This window comes from Ascaphus truei, chromosome 4 (genome assembly GCF_040206685.1).
Source record: "Ascaphus truei isolate aAscTru1 chromosome 4, aAscTru1.hap1, whole genome shotgun sequence".
Lineage (NCBI taxonomy): Eukaryota > Metazoa > Chordata > Amphibia > Anura > Ascaphidae > Ascaphus > Ascaphus truei.
Window position 1 is genome coordinate 290838695 of NC_134486.1, and position 19018 is coordinate 290857712.

Sequence of the window (19018 nt, forward strand, 5' to 3'; positions counted from 1 at the left end):
TGGGAACAGCCGCACGGCCCACACCAACCTCCCCGATGGGAAACGTGGCCGGGAACATTGCCAACCCCCCCCCCCCTCCAGCACGTGCGCACGCGCACCCCCCTCCCTCTACCTCCCGCCAGGCTGCTTCCCAGCTCCTATTACCCTGCCCGCGCGGGTGCCAAAGGAGCGTGGGACGGAGGGGAAGCGCCTACCTGGTCTTCCAGCCCTGGGCAGCAGCAGCCATGGGCCCCCCCCAGCCTACATCCGGGGACAGCCCCCTCCCAGCCTACATCCCACCCCGGGCAGCAAGCTGGCATCGGGTGCAGGGGGAGGGGCTGACCCAGAGCTGCCAGTCGGCCCTCTTCCTCCAATCAGGGAGGGAGATTACTTATTTATTTTTTTTTTTAAATTGGCGCGAACGGGGGAAATTTGAGCGCGAACGGGGGAAATTTGAGCGGGAGCGGGGGAAATTTAAAAAAAAAACACGTGTGCTGCTTGGGCCAATATTTACTCGCCCGGGGTTTAAATCCACACGCCCCGGGCGTGTAAATGTATAGGATTGTCGAACACTGCATATATATATATATATATATATATATATATATACACATATATATATATATATACACACACTTTTAGTTGTGCTACAAACCCTCACATTTCCACACCCACCCACACCATTTATATCCACTCCAACTCCACACACACCTTGTGTAAAGCACTGTATATACTGTGGGCTCCCTATTCATTTTTATTCACACTGATACACATACACACTCTTTGTTCACTTGCTTTCAGTTACCCTTTGACACCTCCAGCCATAAAACAGATCCACACCGGGGGAAGGAACAGCACAGATAACATTCCAAGAGACACTGTTTTTAAGTATACCTTTTGCTTCATTCATTGTAACATCGCCGGAAGAAGAGATCAGTGTATCTCGAAAGCTCGCACAAATAAAAGCATTTCGTTAGCCACAGAACGGTATCATCTATTTATTTTTTGATTTTTTTTAATATATATATATATATATATATATATATATATATAAGAAAAGGGGGAAGAGAGAGCGCACGCCCATAGCGTAAAATAGTACAATTTAATGAGGGGGAGGGGAAAAGGGGGGATAAGAATTGCACTTACAAAGGTACAATAATAACAAGCATATTGTGATATATAATCACCACCATCCGGTCTTAAGACACTGCAGTTGATGACCGGATGGTGGTGATTATATATCACAATATGCTTGTTATTATTGTACCTTTGTAAGTGCAATTCTTATCCCCCCTTTTCCCCTCCCCCTCATTAAATTGTACTATTTTACGCTATGGGCGTGCGCTCTCTCTTCCCCCTTTTCTTCTAGATTCCCTGTGGATTTGGTTTGTCCACTTTGAGAGCAGCCGGAGACCCTCTACACCAGAACTTACCATCTATTGGACTATTCTGAGGACTGGTTTTTACACTCTTTTTCCTATTTTGGACACATATATTCGCAGTATAATTGTTTATTATTTATATGGTTTACAGGTTTAATTGCTATGTTTGGCTTATTGCATATATTTTTAACATTTTACTAATATTCACATTTTTATTTTTATTTTTATGTTAGTTATCTCATATAATTAGCATTTACCCCTTATACATTGTTGAACTTATCCAGCTAGTTCAATTGTTTATTAACCAACCATCAGCAGAGGCGCAGCTTTGTTCTCCTTTTTTTTCATATATATATATATATATATATATATATATATATATATATATATATATATATATATATACATGTAGAGGTATCAGTACCGTGTTAGCCGAGCTTCAATCATCAAAAAATAAATAGATGATACCGTTCTGTGGCTAACGAAATGCTTTTATTTGTGCGAGCTTTCGAGATACACTGATCTCTTCTTCCGGCGATGTTACAATGAATGAAGCAAGCAAAAGCTATACTATAAACAGTGTCTATTGGAATGTTATCTGTGCTTCTCCTTCCCCCGGTGTGGATGTGTTTTATGGCTAGAGGTGTCATATATATATATATACATACATATACATAATACATACACATACAGACAATTTTTATTTTAAGAAAATACAAAGCACATGCACATCACAACTTGAGATTAACAACTAGAAGAATTAAATACTACAAATATATTTAGATTGTTAATTTACGTCAAACTTTACGGTCCGTATTCTCCTGTTCGTGTCAGGGAGCCTGTCTGATAAGCAATGCTCGGTGTGGTGATACAAACCTTCTGATTAGGGACATGTCACAGGCCATGGCCCTGTGCTCACCTTGTACCACCACAGACTGCGTCATTCCGCCACCGGACACAGTCACTTGCACAACGGGAACCTCAGTCTCCAGTCGCATGTAAGCGCCAGGACCAGACACAGCAGCACCAGTAACTACTGCGCAGAGAAGACTCGCCTTCCCGCCTGGTTATTGGTTGCATAGTAACGGGGATAGTTCTGCGCTTGCGTAATCCAGCAGAAAAGTAAACAGCGACGGAGCCGAAGTAACTGTCACTTCTAACGGTTGATGACGTTTCGCAGTGTCTGGCGGCCATTTTTGATGAGGGCACCAGCCTAGTGTAAGCGTACGAGAGGAAAGAGAACTTCTCCGCGTGAATTAGTTCCACTACCTAGGAAGGTACTGGGAATATTGTTTTCGCAGAAACGTAGGCGCTGCTATATAGTACTAGCAGTATAACGTACTCTTCTTTTTTTAGACCGTTTAATGCCATAATGAAAGATGGCCGCTCCACGGCAAAGAGCCAGTTACTCAGGATAACTTTCTCACATGTAAGAAGCATGCCTGCACTATCAGAGGCTTGACACGAAACACTGATTACAGATACGGATTTCTGGGGGCGTAGGAAACCAAAATAAATCAGATAAACACCAAGCAAACACCAATAAGTGTCCAAAACATGATATACAAATACACTAATATCTTTTAATACATGCACGAATCAGACAAAGAAAGAAATATATAAGAAGATTTGGAGTTTGCTTATGCCTGGTGTTATGCCATTTGTAAGGTCACTTTGGAAACCCGACAGGAAGGGTTTGGTAAAAAGGTGGAAATCTATAAATAAAAATGGTTATCAGAAAGGGAAATGCTTCCAGTCATGTACATTGTACAATGACAATATTCAATATTACAAAACCCATGCCTATATTTTGTTAGTGTTAACCAAATATTCTCTATTAAATCCGTAGCTGCCATTGAGATTGGCAACATGAAGTATGTTGTTATATCAGTAGTACATTTCATGTTGCTTAAATGCAGTAAGTGTTATTATTTAAAAAAAAACATGATTTTAAAAGTATTGCTGCTTTAGAGCAGAAATCCCACAAGAGGTATGTACCCCCACGCTACCTCGCTGCAAAATATGTTAGCGCTTTTTAAATAAATAATAATATGTGCTGGGGAAGAGAAGGTATGGACTGAAGGGGTTGGGGAGAAAAGGTATGGACTGGGAGGGAGTAAGGGGGGGAGAGAAGGTATGGACTGGAAGGGAGTAAGGGGGGGAGAGAAGGTATGGGCTGGAAAAGGGGGAGAGAGGGTATGGGCTGGAAGGGGGGGGAGAGAAGGTATGGACTGGAAGGGGGAGAGAAGGTATGGGCTGGAAGGGGGATGAAAGCGTTACTTTTTCACTTTGGTAGGAATCACTTTACTCAACCTAGGGAGATTTGGACAGCGCTGGTTTAACAGTCTCCGAAACACAGACAAATACGAGCTCGGGAAGAGAGGAGTCAGACAACAGGGCTGCTGCTTGCACACTTCAAAGTTTTATTCAGTTGTGCCCCGACATTTATACAAAAACTAAGGGCATGTTAATACATAACATATCATGTTGAACAATGAGAAATAACAAGTTTCTGTAGAGGTTATGTACAGTATCTGTGTCTTTGAACAAAGCATTAGTAAATCATTACATCTTGCTTGTGTTTGGCCGGCAGTTTCTACTTCTACATTACAAAGAGAAATACAGGGAATGTTTAGCAAGAGCATGCAGCTGTATTGTTTGGGACATTTTACTGCTCTTGTGCTATTGTATAAAAGACAAACTGAGAACAGAAGTAAATAAAGATTACAACTAGCATAGTGAGTTAATTCTCTCAGTACTGGAACAGCCTGTTTAAGAAAGATAAAGCTAGCAGGTTATATTCACCCTCTCAATCCCTGAGATTTGTAGAGCTGACATATAATTTTAACCCCTTCAGGGGGAGAGAAGGTATGGACTGGAAGGGGGAGGGAGAAGGTATGGGTTGGAAGGGAGGGAGAAAGGAGGTATGGGCTTGAAGGGGGGAGAGAAGGTATGGACTGGAAGGGGGGAGGGAGCAGGTACGGGTTGGAAGGGGGGAGAAGGTATAGACTGGAGGGGGGGAGAGTAGGTATGGACTGGAAGGGGGGGGGAGAAGGTATGGGCTGGAAGGGGGGTAGAGAAGGTATGGACTGGAGGTGGGGGAGAGTAGGTATGGACTGGCAGGGGGAGGGGGAAGGTATGGGTTGGAAGGTGTAAGGAACCGGTGGACGCATTCCCCGCAGCAGGTCCCATCCCTACCTGAGCTGACTTCCGCAGCGGCCGCCCCCACATTATCCCGTCGGGCCTCCACTCTCCTCGGCTGTATGCCGCGGCCATCTCCCTTGGCAGCGAGGCGCACCGCCACACTTCCGGGTCGCGTGTGTGCAATCCTTACAGGGCGCGCACGCATCCAGCCATCTATGTTCCCATCCTGCACTTCTGGCGCTGACCCCGTTCGTCGCGGAACGCTCCGCCTCCCGGCTCAGCCACACACCTGGCTTCCTCCTCTTTGCCCCCGAGCCTATCCCTGAGGCAACGCAGACACACCTCCGTTCCTCCCCTGTCCTCCATTGGTCTGCCATCCTTTATTACCTGTAAGGAATCCGTTCCTGGTTTTGGCTGGAGCTCACTCTTGCAGAGTTGGTAAGCTCTCAGAACAGACCTTCCCTTGGATTTGCAAGCACTCACCTGTGCTTGCAATCACTACAGCTATGTCTCTCTGCTCTGGCATTGGAGGAATTCCCACACACCCCTGTCTTGGGATTGGCTATCTGTCCTTCTATACTGGCCTTTGACTCATTGCTGAGCATAACCCTAGATTGACTAGGATGTAACTCTGTTTGCCACAAACTACTTTGCCTTAGCCTTGCTTTGTTCACGAGACCTCCTGCATTCACCCCAGGCAGAGGTCTGCATTTTGGTTCCTGTACTGAAGCACTGGATCTCCAGTGCTAGTCTTGCCTTGTTACGGAGACCTGCTGGATTCACCCCAGGCAGAGTCCAGGTTCCTGTGCTGAAGTGCTGGGCCCAGTACCAGCTTTTCCTTGTTCCAGAGACCTTCTGCATTCTCCCCAGGCAGAGGTCTGCTTCCTGGTTCCTGTGCTGAAGCGCTGGGCGCCCAGTACCAGCTTTTCCTTGTTCCAGAGACCTGCTGCATTCACCCCAGGCAGAGGTCTACTATCTGGTTCCTGTGCTGAAGCGCTGGTCCTCCAGAGCCAGCCTTGCCTTGTTCCCGAGACCTGCATTCTCCCCTTGCAGAGACCTTATCATGGGCCGCTCCCGCTCCTCGCGCAGAGGCCATGCCCGCACTTCAGTTGCTACGCTGAAGCAGTGTGCTCCTGACTTCCTGTTGCCGAACTCCAGCCTGGACATCGATTACTCTACCCTCTCCAACCCTGACCCTGCTATGAATGACTACGAACTGCACAATTCAGAACCGGCTTTGTGGTCTAAGGTCGGTGTTTTCACATCCCTACCTCAGCCCCGCGGTCCGGTCCCGGTTTGTGGCGAGCACATCCGTTACATTACCCCAGTCCTTCCTCTTCTTCCTCGCTCTGCATAGCTTCTAGTAGCCTTGTGCTGTTTGGAGTTCTGTGCCTGGCCTTCTGCTCTTGTCCTGTTCTAGTTACTGATCCGGCTCGTCTGACTACCCTCTCTGGATTTGGACCCCGGCTTCCCTTGACTTTGTGTACCTCTCTACCCCTGGACTTGGCTACGGACTACGACCTTGCTGCTCTCTCCTTTCCTCGACCCTTGGCTACGGACTCACTACTCGGACCTCTGGCGCCCCGGACTCGGCAAGTACTTAACCATTCTACTCACACCAAACCCGGCAACGCACTCTACCACACTCCGGGCACGCCCTCACTGCTGTGGGAGCGTGGTACACTACCTTCCCACCTCAGTACTGGGGACTGGTCTGGTCTGCGGGCAGCACAGCGTTACAGAAGGGAGAGAGAGAGGAGGTATGGGTTGGAAGGGGGGGGCCGAAGGTATGGACTGAAGGGGGGGAGAGAAGGTATGGACTGGTAGGGGGGGAGAGAAGGTTTTGACTGGAAGGGGGGTGAGAATGTATGGACTGGAAGGGGGGAGAGAAGGTATGGACTGGAATGGGGGAGAGAAGATATGGACTGGAAGGGGGAGGGAGAAGGTATGGACTGGAAGGGGGGACAGAAGTTATGGACTGGAAGGGGAGTGGGAGAAGGTATGAGTTAGAAGGGAGGGAGAGAGGAGGTATGGGTTGGAAGGGAGGAAGAGAGGAGGTATGGACTGAAGGGGTGGGGAGAAAAGGGAGGGAAGGGAAAGAAGGTATGGACTGGAAGGGAGGGAAGGGGATAAGGGGGGAGAGAACGTATGGACTGGAGGGGAGAAGGTATGGACTAGATGGGGAGAGAAGGTATGGACTGGAAGGGGGAGGGAGAAGGTACGGACTGGAAGGGGGGGGGAGAAGGTATGGGCTGGAAGGGGGGGATAGAAGGTATGGGCTGGAAGGGGGGAGAGAAGGTATGGACTGGAAGGGGGGGAGAAGGTATGGACTGGAGGGGGGAGAGTATGTATGGACTGGAAGGGGGGAGGGAGAAGATATGGGTTGGAAGGGGGGAGAGAAGGTATGGACTGGAAGGGGGGAGAGAAGGTATGGACCGGAGGGGGGGAGAGTAGGTAATAACTGGAAGGGGGAGGGAGAAGGTATGGGTTGGGAGGAAGGGAACGAGAAGATATGGGTTGGAAGGGAGGATGGTGTGGACTAAAGGGGGTGGGGGAAAAAAGTATGGACTGGAAGGGGGAGGGAGAAGTTATGGGTTGGAGGGGGGGAGAGAAGGTATGGGCTGGAAGGGGGAGAGAAGGTACGAACTGGAAGAGGGGAGGGAGAAGGTATGGGTTGGAAGGGGGGCAGAAGGTATGGACTGGAGAGGGGGAGAGTAGGTATGGACTGGAAGGGGGGGGGAGAAAATGTATGGGCTGGAAGGGGGAGAGAAGGTATGGACTGGAGGGGGGAAGAGTAGGTATGGACTGGAAGGGGGAGGGAGGAGGTATGGGTTGGGAAGGAGAGAGGAGGTATGGGTTGGGAGGGAGAGAGGAGGTATGGACTGGAAGGGGGGGAGAGAAGGTATGGACTGGAAGGGGGAGGGAGAAGGTATGGGCTGGAAGGGGGAGGGAGAAGGTATGGGCTGGAAGGAGGGACAGAAGGTATGGACTGGAAGGGGAGTGAGAGAAGGTATGGGCTGGAAGGGGGAGGGAGAAGGTATGGGCTGGAAGGTGGGACAGAAGGTATGGACTGGAAGGGGAGTGGGAGAAGGTATGGGCTGGAAGGGAGGGAGAGGAGGTATGGGTTGGAAGGGGGAGAGAAGGTATGGACTGAAGGGGGTGAGAGAAGGTATGGGCTGGAAGGGGGGAGATAATGTATGGACTGGAAGGCGGGAAGAGAAGGTATAGGGTGGGGGGGAGAAGGTATGGACTGGATGGGGGAGAGAAGGTATGGGCTGGAAGGGGGGGAGATAATGTATGGACTGGAAGGCAGATAGAGACGGTATAAGGTGGGGGTGAGGTATGGACTGGATGGGGGAGAGAAGGTATGGACTGGAAGGGGATAAAGGGGGGAGAGAACGTATGGACTGGAAGGGGGGAGTGAAGGTATGGACTAGAAGGGTGGGGAGGGAAGGTATGGTCTGGAAGGGGTGGAGAGAAACTATAGACTGGAAGGTGGAGAGAGAAGGTATTTACTGGGAGGGGGGAGATAATGTATGGACTGGAAGGGGTGGTGAGAAGGTACAGTGGCGGCCGCCCTTAATCTCCTGCGGCCGCCACCACAGGATTTTTAAACGTGCGGGCAGACGTGGGCTTCTTTAGTTTCGGCGCCGCGGGCGCTTTCAATGTTCAGTGCCATTAGCGCAAACAGGAGATGCGGCTGGCGCGCGGCCAACTTTGGCTGGCAAAGCAAACATCCCCGTATTAATACGGTGATGTTGGAGATTTAAGGGGGCCGTGACAGTATGGGCTGGAAGGGTGGGGGGGGGGGAGAAGGTATGGACTGGAAGGGGGGATAGAGAAGGTATGGACTGGAAGGGGGGAGAGAAGGTACAGTATGGACTGGAATGGGGGGACAGAAAGCATGGGCAGGAAGGGGGGTGTGTCATGGTAATATCAGGCTTCAGGGTTTAATGTAGGTGCAGTTTGATTTTAAAAATACAAATTAATGTTTTACGTTAAACCGTTGGCCAGGCCTAGTTTTAGGACTGATAGAATCTGGAGATAAGAACATATGTTTTCACAGAGATGGGAGTAAATTAAGGTTCTCCTGACACTCTCAAAGCATTCCTGGTAGGGTTCTATGGAGTGCCAGGGGGTGTGACTCTCCCATACCATCCAAAATATATGTAATCATGAACCTGACAGCTATTCTGAAGTATAACGTTTTGATATTTGTAACCGTTGCAAATAGACGAATGCAATGAGGCCAGACACGTCAGGTCTTGCAGGTAATAAGAGACAGATAGATATCTATTTGTCGCTCAAATTTAGGGGTAAGACGGTCATACTCTGTCTCGTTACGTCCGTCATAATCGCCTGAATCTATTGATATTACTCATGTGTGTCTAAGTGTTAGAGAAAGGAAGTTATGTGTGTGTATATATTGAGGCAAAACCTTAAACTTTGTTTTTTTACTCTGTCGTAAAACCGTCAACCTAATAGCTGATTTACAATAGGGGTTTGCTTATGTTGTTTCAATGGGAGAAAAATGGTATATAGGTCTTGCCCATGAGTTATGAAATCAGATTTCATCACAGGTGTGTTTTGGACCAAGCAACGTGAATTATCATATTGCTACGCCAGTGACCTCTCGGGGGGAAATCCTGACATATGGTAACGTAATGTTTAGGGATTTATGTTTTATCCTGTTATTTTAAGAAACTGTCCTGCATTTACTCTAAGTGTATGTCCTTGCAATTATCTTTTTCTGTAATCTGAAGAACTATTTTTATATATATATTAAACAATTCTTTAATAAGTGATGCTCTGGGGCTCTGAATGAACTGTTGCACGCTCTGGAGAGAATATTTATATTTTCAGCACATTTTGCTACAACAGATTTTTGTGTGTTAAGTGCATAGTTTTTTCTATAATAAACAGGGTTCTGAGACAGATATATTAATTTACATATTTTTGCATATTTCTTGGGTGGTGGTAGTGGATAGATAGGCATGATTGCAATTAGAAAGGGGTTAATATTAACTAATTGAAAGTACTTTGCACAGAATAAAGGTGATTGGTGAGTTGCTGTGTGTATTAAGCGTGATTGCATATGTAAGTCACGTGCTCACTTGTGTGCTGTTCGTGACAGATGGTATATGGGTACGGATTGAGGGGAGATATTGTTAATTTGAGGGACCTTTGCGTAGGTGAAAAGTGGGAGAGCTTGCGAGCTGTGTATTAACCCTTGTCCCGTATGCTGGTCATGTGCTCACAGGTATGCCGTATGTGACGGGGTAGAGAGAAGGTATGGGCTGGGAAGGGAGGGGGGGTGGGGAGTGAAGGTATGGGCTGGAAGAAGGAAAAAAGAAGTTATGGGCTGGAAGAATGAGGGGTAAGGTATAGGCTGGATGGGGGGGGGGAGACGTTATTGGGAAGGGGAAAGGCCTGCAGAGGACACTACAGCCAGGCTGGAGGTCTGGCAGCCGGCAGAGAGAAGGGCGCTTCACATTTGGGACCGCGGGGAGGGTATGGACGAAGGAGATATGGGCTTGGGGGTTGGACAATTAGGAATGAGCCCGGGGGGTGAAGGGGGAGATTATGAGACTGGTACGAGGATTGGGTATGGGCACCAGCGGGCTATGGGGGTGGGGGGGATAGGTTTCGTCCTATTGCAGGAAGGAGGTAGAGCGATTGCGGGGGGAGGCTGGCCACCCAGGAACAGTTGGGACTTTGCAGATGTTGGTTGTCTAGACCAGCTGTGCCCTGAAAGCCAGTTGTACCTATTGTACTTATTTTTACCAGTGTGAAAGACCTGAGGAGAACTCAATTGCCTCTCTTTAGCTCACATTAGTTTCAACTCAGAACCTTCAGCTAAGTACAGCAGATCCTCCATGTGTACTGATTTGGCTGGTACAGTAATATTTTTCTACTTGGTGTACCAGCCCGCAAGCAGTGTACCTGCTTGTACCAGCTTTCATGATCCCTTTAAATTGTTAAAATATTTGGTAACATTGATAGCCTGGTTGCAAATGAGGAGCTGGGATTAAGGCAGTTGCTGAGCAGAGGTGCTCAGTCAGTTCTAGACACGTGCTGCTCTTCTTGTGAGGACACTGAGTCCCCCTGTCCAGGACCACTCTCTGTCTTGGACTTTCCTTATTGAGTGCTGAGGAACTTGCGGATGCGCCTGCTGTGAAGGTGGTGGGGGGTGAGGCTGCAATGTGGTCTGGTAAGGCCTCGTCCATAGTGCAAGATACGGAGCGAGCTACATAGCTCGCGCTACAAACAAACGTGTGTATTCCAAAGCGCATGACCATAGTGAGCGCGAGCTTGCACATGCACGTGAGATATAAGGATACCAAAAGCAGAGGAGACAAACTTGTTTGCTATTGCCGCGAGACAGCCTGCTCATGTGAGCGGCTAACAGCCAATGAAAATTTAGTAAGCTCTTCTGCCTGGATGCTGTTCAAATTACTTTTGTCAGTTGAGTTGTGCTTGCTTGCTGTGAGAATATGGACAATTCAACTATTGAAAATTTGATTTCTGAGGTTTACAAACGTGAACCTTTTATTCATACCATGACAGAAATATCAATGATAGTTTATGGAGAGAAGTTTCTGATGTATTATTGTCACGACAGTGCATGCCAGTGTATATATATATATATTTCTGCAAACTCCTGTTATTGCATGTGTAACAGGGACTTACCCCTGTTAAGAAACTTCCCTATAATCCAGCAGTGTGCTGGTTAATTGCATACCAGCAATTAACCAAATCCACCTGGCTGATTAGAGCTCTTTCAGAAATAGCCTGTTCTGAGACCGGAATGAGGATTCCTTAGTCTCACAATTGGGGGCTGAACCAAGGAAGGACAGACAGATTTTTCCTTAGGCCACACTGGACTGACCAGAGGAACAGATGTCTTGAGCTGCAGAATGACTGGACTGTATGCTGATAGCAAGACAAGGGGACCAGACCTGTAAACCTGGACAGACAATGCATTAGCACACAAGGGTGCTGACCCAGGAGAGCAGAGAAGCCTTCTCCTACAGCTACAAGACACAGATAAGACTTTCTTGTGGGACTGTTATATATCTGTCTAAATGTATATATATTTGGGGCTGGTAATTAGCTTAGCTAACCTCCCAGTTAGAGAGGGCTGGACTACATGTGTAGATATTCTCCAAAGTGGAGTAGGTTTTCTTTTTGCTGTGTTAAAGGGACAGGCGCAATAAAGCCTAATTTTAGTTTCACTTTAAACGGTCTCCATTGCGTACCTCTGAACACGTCTCTTACAGCATGGCATTATGTATTTTATTAATTGCTAAAGGCATGTTCTCATGCATGACACTTCCTTGACACGCCCCTCCACATCATGACCTCATTGGAGAGCAGTCTCACTGATTTTAAGGAGTCTCACTCAATTGGAAGGTCTTGTCAGTCATTCACTAACTAAAAAGCAGTCTCACTCATATACTAAGGCTACAAATATTTAAGAATTCCTTTAATTGGTGACTCATGTTTGTCATATATTGCCTTAAGAACCTTACTAAATATGGTAAGTGAGTAGAATGATTGTCTCAGTACCTCTACAACCAGTCAATAAAGGTCTTTCACCCACCCACCCCGCCACACCACATATCGCTGTTAATATTTTTAACCATAAAATTCTATATGTAATGCATATAAATAATATTAAAATTTTCATTTGTATTGACCTAAATATTGATTAATTCTACTGCTATATAACTGATCAATTACATACATGTGTGGATATCTATATATAAAACTCAAAATCTGTTTGTCTGTGGGTTTGTGCGCGGTTCCATTGGCTGAGTTCGGGCCGGGTTTTGGCTCTCATTGGCTGACTATGGGGCTGACCTTGGCTCTCATTGGCTCTCGCCGAGGCGGGGTGACGTCACGTCCCTCCCTCCCCTCCGCCCCCATAGTGAGCCGCTGCCGAGCAACCCTCCCGCCCGCCCCAACAGTGAGCCGCCGAGCAACCCTACCGCCCGTCGAGTGACGGGGACTCAGGGGGTACCGGATCTGTGAACGGGGGGTGACCGGAGCGAGCCACCATGCAACCGCCCGCCCCCGAAGAGTGCCGCCGCCGAGCAGCCCGCACCCAAGTGAGTGACCTGCCGACAACCAACCCGCCCCCCCTCAACCACCGCCGAGCTACCCGCCCCCCATTGAGCTGCCGTCAAGCAACCCCCCGCAATGAGCTGCCACCACAAAGCAACCCTCGCGTCCCCCCCGCAGTGACCCGCCGCCGAGCAACGCGCCCGCCCCAACAGTCAGCCGCCAGCAACCCTCCCGCCCGCTGGGGGAGAGAGTGAAAGGTACTCCAGGGGACTCAGGGGGGACTGGAGCTGTGAACTGGTGGGGACTGTAGCTATGAACGGGGGGGGCGGATCCATGTGAAGGGGGGGACCGGATTGATGGCGGGGGAGAGAGAGAGAGGGGAATGGGGACAGAGAGAGAGGGGAGCGGAGAGAGAGGGGGAGCGGAGAGAGAGGGGGAGGGGGAGCGGAGTGGAGAGAGGAGGAGCGGAGACAGGGGGAACGGAGAGAGGGGGAGCGGATATTTATAAACATATAAAACATGAAATCCTGGGCAACGCCGGGTATATAAGCTAGTATATGTATAGAAACGAAAAGAGAACAGAGAGCGCACGCCCCATAGCATAATAGAGTACATTTAATAACATAGGGAATGGGAGAGGAATTCAAAACACTCACAAAGTAAATGTATAAAACGCGCAATTTGTGATAATAATCACCACCACGAGGAAATCACCGTCCAGGATCGCATAGACAGTCCACGGATTAACAAACGGTTGCCAGGAACAGTTCATCCCCCATAGGTTGCCGCAGAAGATGTTCCAAAGGTCCGCTTTCAATAAGCAAACGAGCTGGCCTCAGTAGTAAAACATGCGCGCTTCGGCCTTAAAGCGCGCCCGTGCGTGGTGACGTAATGTCGCAATAGACTTCCCTGACGCGTTTCGTCCCAATTAAGCAACTTTATCAAAGGCCGAAGCGCGCATGTTTTACTACTGAAGCCAGCTCGTTTGCTTACGAAGACACGATCAGCTGAATGGGTTAAGTGTCGATATCCCCAGGAACTCTACTATGCTGGTAAAGATAAATCTTCTATTAGAGACCATGCTAAATATGGATCAAGGATGGAGAAGATGAATCAACAGATGGAGAAGATGGATCAACGGATGGAGAAGATGGATCAACGGATGGAAAAGATGGATCAACGGATGGAGAAGATAGAGACTGACATAGTGGGGATACATAATTTGCTCGGAGTTCATGCCCCTGTATCTCCGACGCAGGAGCAGGAGGGTGGCATGGATGGGATGAATGGGACATTCGACCGCCTTCCATCACCAAGCGCACCCCCTCCACCAAAAGAATGTGTACATGTATGCCGTTGACGAGGATGACATGACAACTCCATCAAGACCACGCCAGGAGACAACACAGAGACCAAGACAGGAGGAAAGCATCCTCCCAGACAACCTACCCTCGCCCGCCGCCACAAGCACACCCGCTCCCAGAAGAACACCCGCTCCAAGAATCCAACCCACATACGCTTGCATCGATACGGTGCCCGTCATCATCCTGTGCGAGCTGCCCAATCCACTCAGGGAGAAGTATAGGGTGATGAATGCTGGTTTACCCCAGAAGTATGCCATGTTAATTTTCAAGCACCACGTGTCCTACTTGGTGTACTGCGGGTGGGCCAACAATGTAAACTACAAAGGAAATCATGAAAAAAGGGCGCTTCCTGAAAATTTAAGAAAGACAATTGTGGAGGAATTGCGGCGCTATTTTTCAATTACAGATCCTGAGATCCTGTAATGAAAATCGTGAGAGACGCCATTAATGGCATTTTGCATCATACAAGGCATCGGCCCTGGAAGGACAATCTGGTGGGGATCGAATTTGCTTGACTGTTCAAATGTTGTTTATTTTTTGACTTGTTGCTTCTTTTAACTTGTATTAAAAAAGGAATTGTTGCATGTTTTAAATTTTATTAATGAAGAATTTTTTTTACTACTGTAACACCATACTGTTATGCTGTAAATGTTTTGACTTTCTGTACTTTAATAAAGGAGATGTTGCGTGTTTTAAATTTTATTAATAAAGAAATGATTTTTACTTACACAAGATCTGCACAACTCCAGTCCTCGAGGGCCGCAAACAGGCCCGGTTTTCAAGATATCCTGAAAACTGGGTCTGTTTGCGGCCCTCGAGGACTGGAGTTGTGCAGGCCTGACTTACTGTACTGTACACCATCCTACTGTAAATGTTTTGACTTTCTGTACTTTTATAAAGGAGATGTTGCGTGTTTTAACTTGTATTAATAAAGAAATGTTTTTTTACTAACACCATACTGTTGTGCTGTAAATGTTTTGACTTTCTGTACATAAATGGTTTTTCTAGCAGTACACCATACACCTGTAAATGTTTTGAATTGCTGTACACTTTTTGTACTTACTCCACCAATAAAAGAAAATGTTGATTTGTTTTAAACTGTTCCATTGTCTCCTTTTATACTGTAACAAAATAGTGTTTTTAAAACATATAGTACAGTACTGTCCAGGCATACTGTACCGTATACTGTAGCAATGCTCAGTACTGTACATCACAAGAGTATTAAAACAATACATGCTGTACGGGTAGTAGAATACACATATGTACTGGAATACATGTAGAATAAATTCATACTTTTTATTTTTCGGGTTTATTATACAGTATATATATATATATATATATATATATATATATATATATATATATATATATATATATATATATAGTATTGTATACGGTCTGAAAACAGCATACTGTTTCAGGTTTTCTATGAAGCTCTCAGTTACAGTATTCTATCCTAATCACTAGCAACGGCCACTAAACTGTTGACTCCGGTACGTGGTTTTTTAAATCCGATTCAGCAATGTGCAGGCATTGTAACACAAAGCAATATTATCCATCGAAATCCCTCCATGTGCCGTTTTCCGCATGAGATGACAAAGTTTTATTTTCTGAGGAAAAACAAAAGTAAAAGTTTTACTGTAATGGTCAGGCAGTCCCCTAAAGAAGTTCCCAGAGTCAGTTCCACCAATAATTTTCTCGGGGGGCGTCTCCTGTTCACATGCGCATGCGCCTACTGTCGATGTGATGACATGCATATGCGTTTCAAGAAGGTTCCAATGCGCATGCGCCTAGCTTTCCACCAATTGTACTGTAGAAGCTGCTCAGCCAATGATATTGCTTACAGGAGAATTGCTTGACTGTGCATTGATATTGATATTTCAAAAACAGAGTAAAATACGGCAACATTACTCACCATAGACTTTGCCAATCAGCTGGCGTCGAGCCACTGCCAGTCCCGTATTCTCGATCATACACATAGTTGACAGGTGACGGCGGGACTACTACACCTGTAGTTGACAGCTGATGAGGCTGGAAATCACTTTGGTACATGCAAGCTTGCTGGAATCTGTACACGAAATCGGGCTCAGGCTGCAGGTATCCGGGCGGGGACAGACAGCAAGGTTTGCCGGTCACCAGGTTTTCACTGACTGTCGGACCGTTATTGGAAGCTGGCGCTGTCGCTGGTGCATTGCTTGCCAGCGACTGACATTTCTTAGTTGGTTTTAACATGACCTTTCGCCTTTTGAAGTCTCCATGATCAAAGGTACGGGAAAAATCTGGTGCTACACACCAATACCCTCCAATAACACCGGGATCAATACGAAAAAAAACACGGATCGATACATAACTTTTTCCTTATTGCACTCTTCCACACATGAGCATCTGCTGAAAATTTGTAAAAGTCATAGTTTTCGATAAAATACTGATAAATTTGACCAACTGTTGCCATTTTATCATCTGTTGCATTAATCGCAGCCTATATTAAATAAGCGTAAGTTCTGTCGGGTTTTTGGAACACGGACTGCAGTTGTGCACTCATCTCGGAACTCTCAGGACAATAGAACACCAGACACTGCGCATTTAGTTTTTAATATGAAAAGCCTAAATTGATACATTATTGTAACTTCTTCAGTACCAAGGTCAATTTACAATAGACCACAGTGGTATTTTTTTAAACACCTGCAAGTCGACACATTACTGAAGCGCATGTGCATTACAATTCATGAATATCTGCCACCTGGCGGATATGCGAAGAATTGCAACCAATTAAATCCGAACCATTATCAATAAACACATCAATAAACACATCAACCGCGGGTGACGCCGGCATGAATGCAACATGAATGCGGCATGAACGCGGTGAAGTGTGTGGCATTCGGAAAAAATCCCCGAAAAAATTCGGAGATGTTGGAGAATAAAATGGGCTACGGCTGTACCTGTATTGCGAGCCTGTAGTAGTGCATCCGTATGGCTGCTGGCGTGTGGATCACTGTTGTGGCTGTAGCTATCCCAGGTTGTGGGTGCCTTTGAAGAAACAGCATCTTCTCCACATGGATCTTGCAAGTCTTCAGCAACTGTGATGTCCTCCTCATCGTGTAGAGATGGTGCACTGGAGTTTACACTGGGAGGGCTCCTCACATAGGTTTTAGTGCGTTGGACTGGGATCCTCTGAGGCTATACGACTGTACAATCACTCCCCGCCATCCTGTTGTGCGGCTGCTTCTAAGATTTCGGCTTGGTCGGCAGCGGCTGCGTCGTCTTCCTTACTTAGGGCCTGTAAGTCCGCATCCAATTCGGCCTTCCTACGCGCTGTGGCTGCAGCGTCTCTTGTCTCTAACACTAAGCAAAAATTGCTGCTACAACGGCGATGGATGACGTCACGCCATAGCCATGACTATAAGCGCGGCCTAAGCCTGCTGGTCAGAAAGTGCATCACACAGCAGGTGCTAATGCCAATTATAGACTATATATGTACATAGTATATGGTACAGCACCCGAAACTCACCTTAAACTAAACACCCTCTACAACTCTACATGCCACTGAGCATAAGGCACGTTCTATAGCGCCGTGTGCGCGTGCAGATTTTTAGTTGGCTGATGTTAGTCAGCCTTTCTATAGAACGGGTTCGCGCGCGTGCGCACGTCAGGGAGAGGGGAGCCGACAGTGTGTGTGTGTGTGTGTGTGTGTGTGTGTGTGTGTGTGTGTGTGTGTGTGTGTGTGTGTGTGTGTGTGTGTGTGTGTGTGTGTGTGTGTGTGTGTGTGTAAATAATTGCAGAAGTAAAAAAAAAAATATTTATTAAAGTTTTTTTTTTTCTTTAAAAAATCTTATATAGCATTTCCTTTCACTCACACAACCCATGCACACACATATACTCACACATATATACACATACACACCTATATACATTGCCTGCAGCTCCCGGCACTAAATACAGGAAAAGCATGCGGCACCTGCACGCGCGTTCGCATAGAAACGCACGGCCGCATCCTGTATATAACAGCCCTAACTGTAACTACAACATACATCACTATGAAATGCTCCAAGAACTCGAGTGGCTATCCCTTCAGTCCAGACGCAAAGTCCATTTTTCCTGTCTTGACTTCAAATACGTTCTCGAGCTACCCACCTATTTGAACAAGCTCCTCAACCCTACCATTTATCATCTGAGATCTGAGATCTGACTCCAAAAGACTATTTACAATCCCAAGGTTAAACAAGGAATCTGGCCGCTCCTCCTTGTCTTACCCCACAACTGGAATAAATCTACCTGAGACTCTCAAAGCCGGTCTAAGTACTTTCAAGACTTCAGCTGTCTCACATCCTGAATCTACAGAGGAAGAGGAATAACCTTGAGCAAGTCATTACAGCTATTTTACATTTTACATGACAGATTCTGGCTAAGTAAAGGGCTAGTACTACAGAAAAATTATTATATTTAATAGTAAAGTGTCTGGGCTAGGGGCCATAGAGGACTTTAAAGACCTAGGCCAGATCCACAAAGCTCTGTAAGGCCTGGGTACATAACGTGATGTAATCTAAAACAAGAACGGACAATATTTTCCCTGAGCTTATTACACGGGGAGAACCCCAAATTTGAAAGAGTTTTGTAAAAATTCTTCATTCTAATATCTTTATAACAGTTAAAAGTAGCAGAACCATATCAAAAGTTGTTTGGGTTGCATTTTTCTTTCTGAGTCTAGATGCCAGCGTAGAGTCAGCCTTGTTTCCTTGTTCAAAACATTTGTGTTTGGTCCATTTAAAAGCATTCACCTACAGTACATGTTTTATTGTAAGGAATCTATATGTAGGGTAATCTTTATTTTTATAGTGCTAACAGTTTACTTAGCGCTTTACAAAGGAGTACATCACTCCTATTGAATATTTTATCACTCCTATATAATATGTTTTTCCCTTCCAACAATATGAATTGAACATTAGACTAATTTGCCATCTGCTTGTTAAAGGCGAAAGGTATTTAAAACACATGCATTATGGAGGAAATTGTTGCAAGTCCAGAGACCTAACACAATAATTTGCACAATAGAATCTACTTTTATTTTTTATTGTAAGCAAATGG

General features: G+C 46.4%; 1 protein-coding gene across 5 annotated transcripts in view; it reads right to left on the minus strand.

Annotated features, from left to right (window-relative positions):
• TUBE1 (tubulin epsilon 1) overlaps positions 1-2485 on the minus strand; it is a 29373-nt gene extending 26888 nt beyond the window's left edge. For 2 of the 5 annotated variants that reach the window (XM_075597643.1, XM_075597642.1), the window contains exon 1: positions 2281-2485. In XM_075597643.1, the coding sequence (XP_075453758.1) occupies positions 2281-2359 (79 nt within the window). In that variant the 5' untranslated portion in view covers positions 2360-2485. Of the gene's footprint in view, positions 1-2157 lie in introns of all 5 variants that reach the window. The other 3 variants (XM_075597647.1, XM_075597645.1, XM_075597644.1) reach the window with 3 other exon arrangements.
• Positions 2486-19018: the final 16533 nt, after the last annotated feature.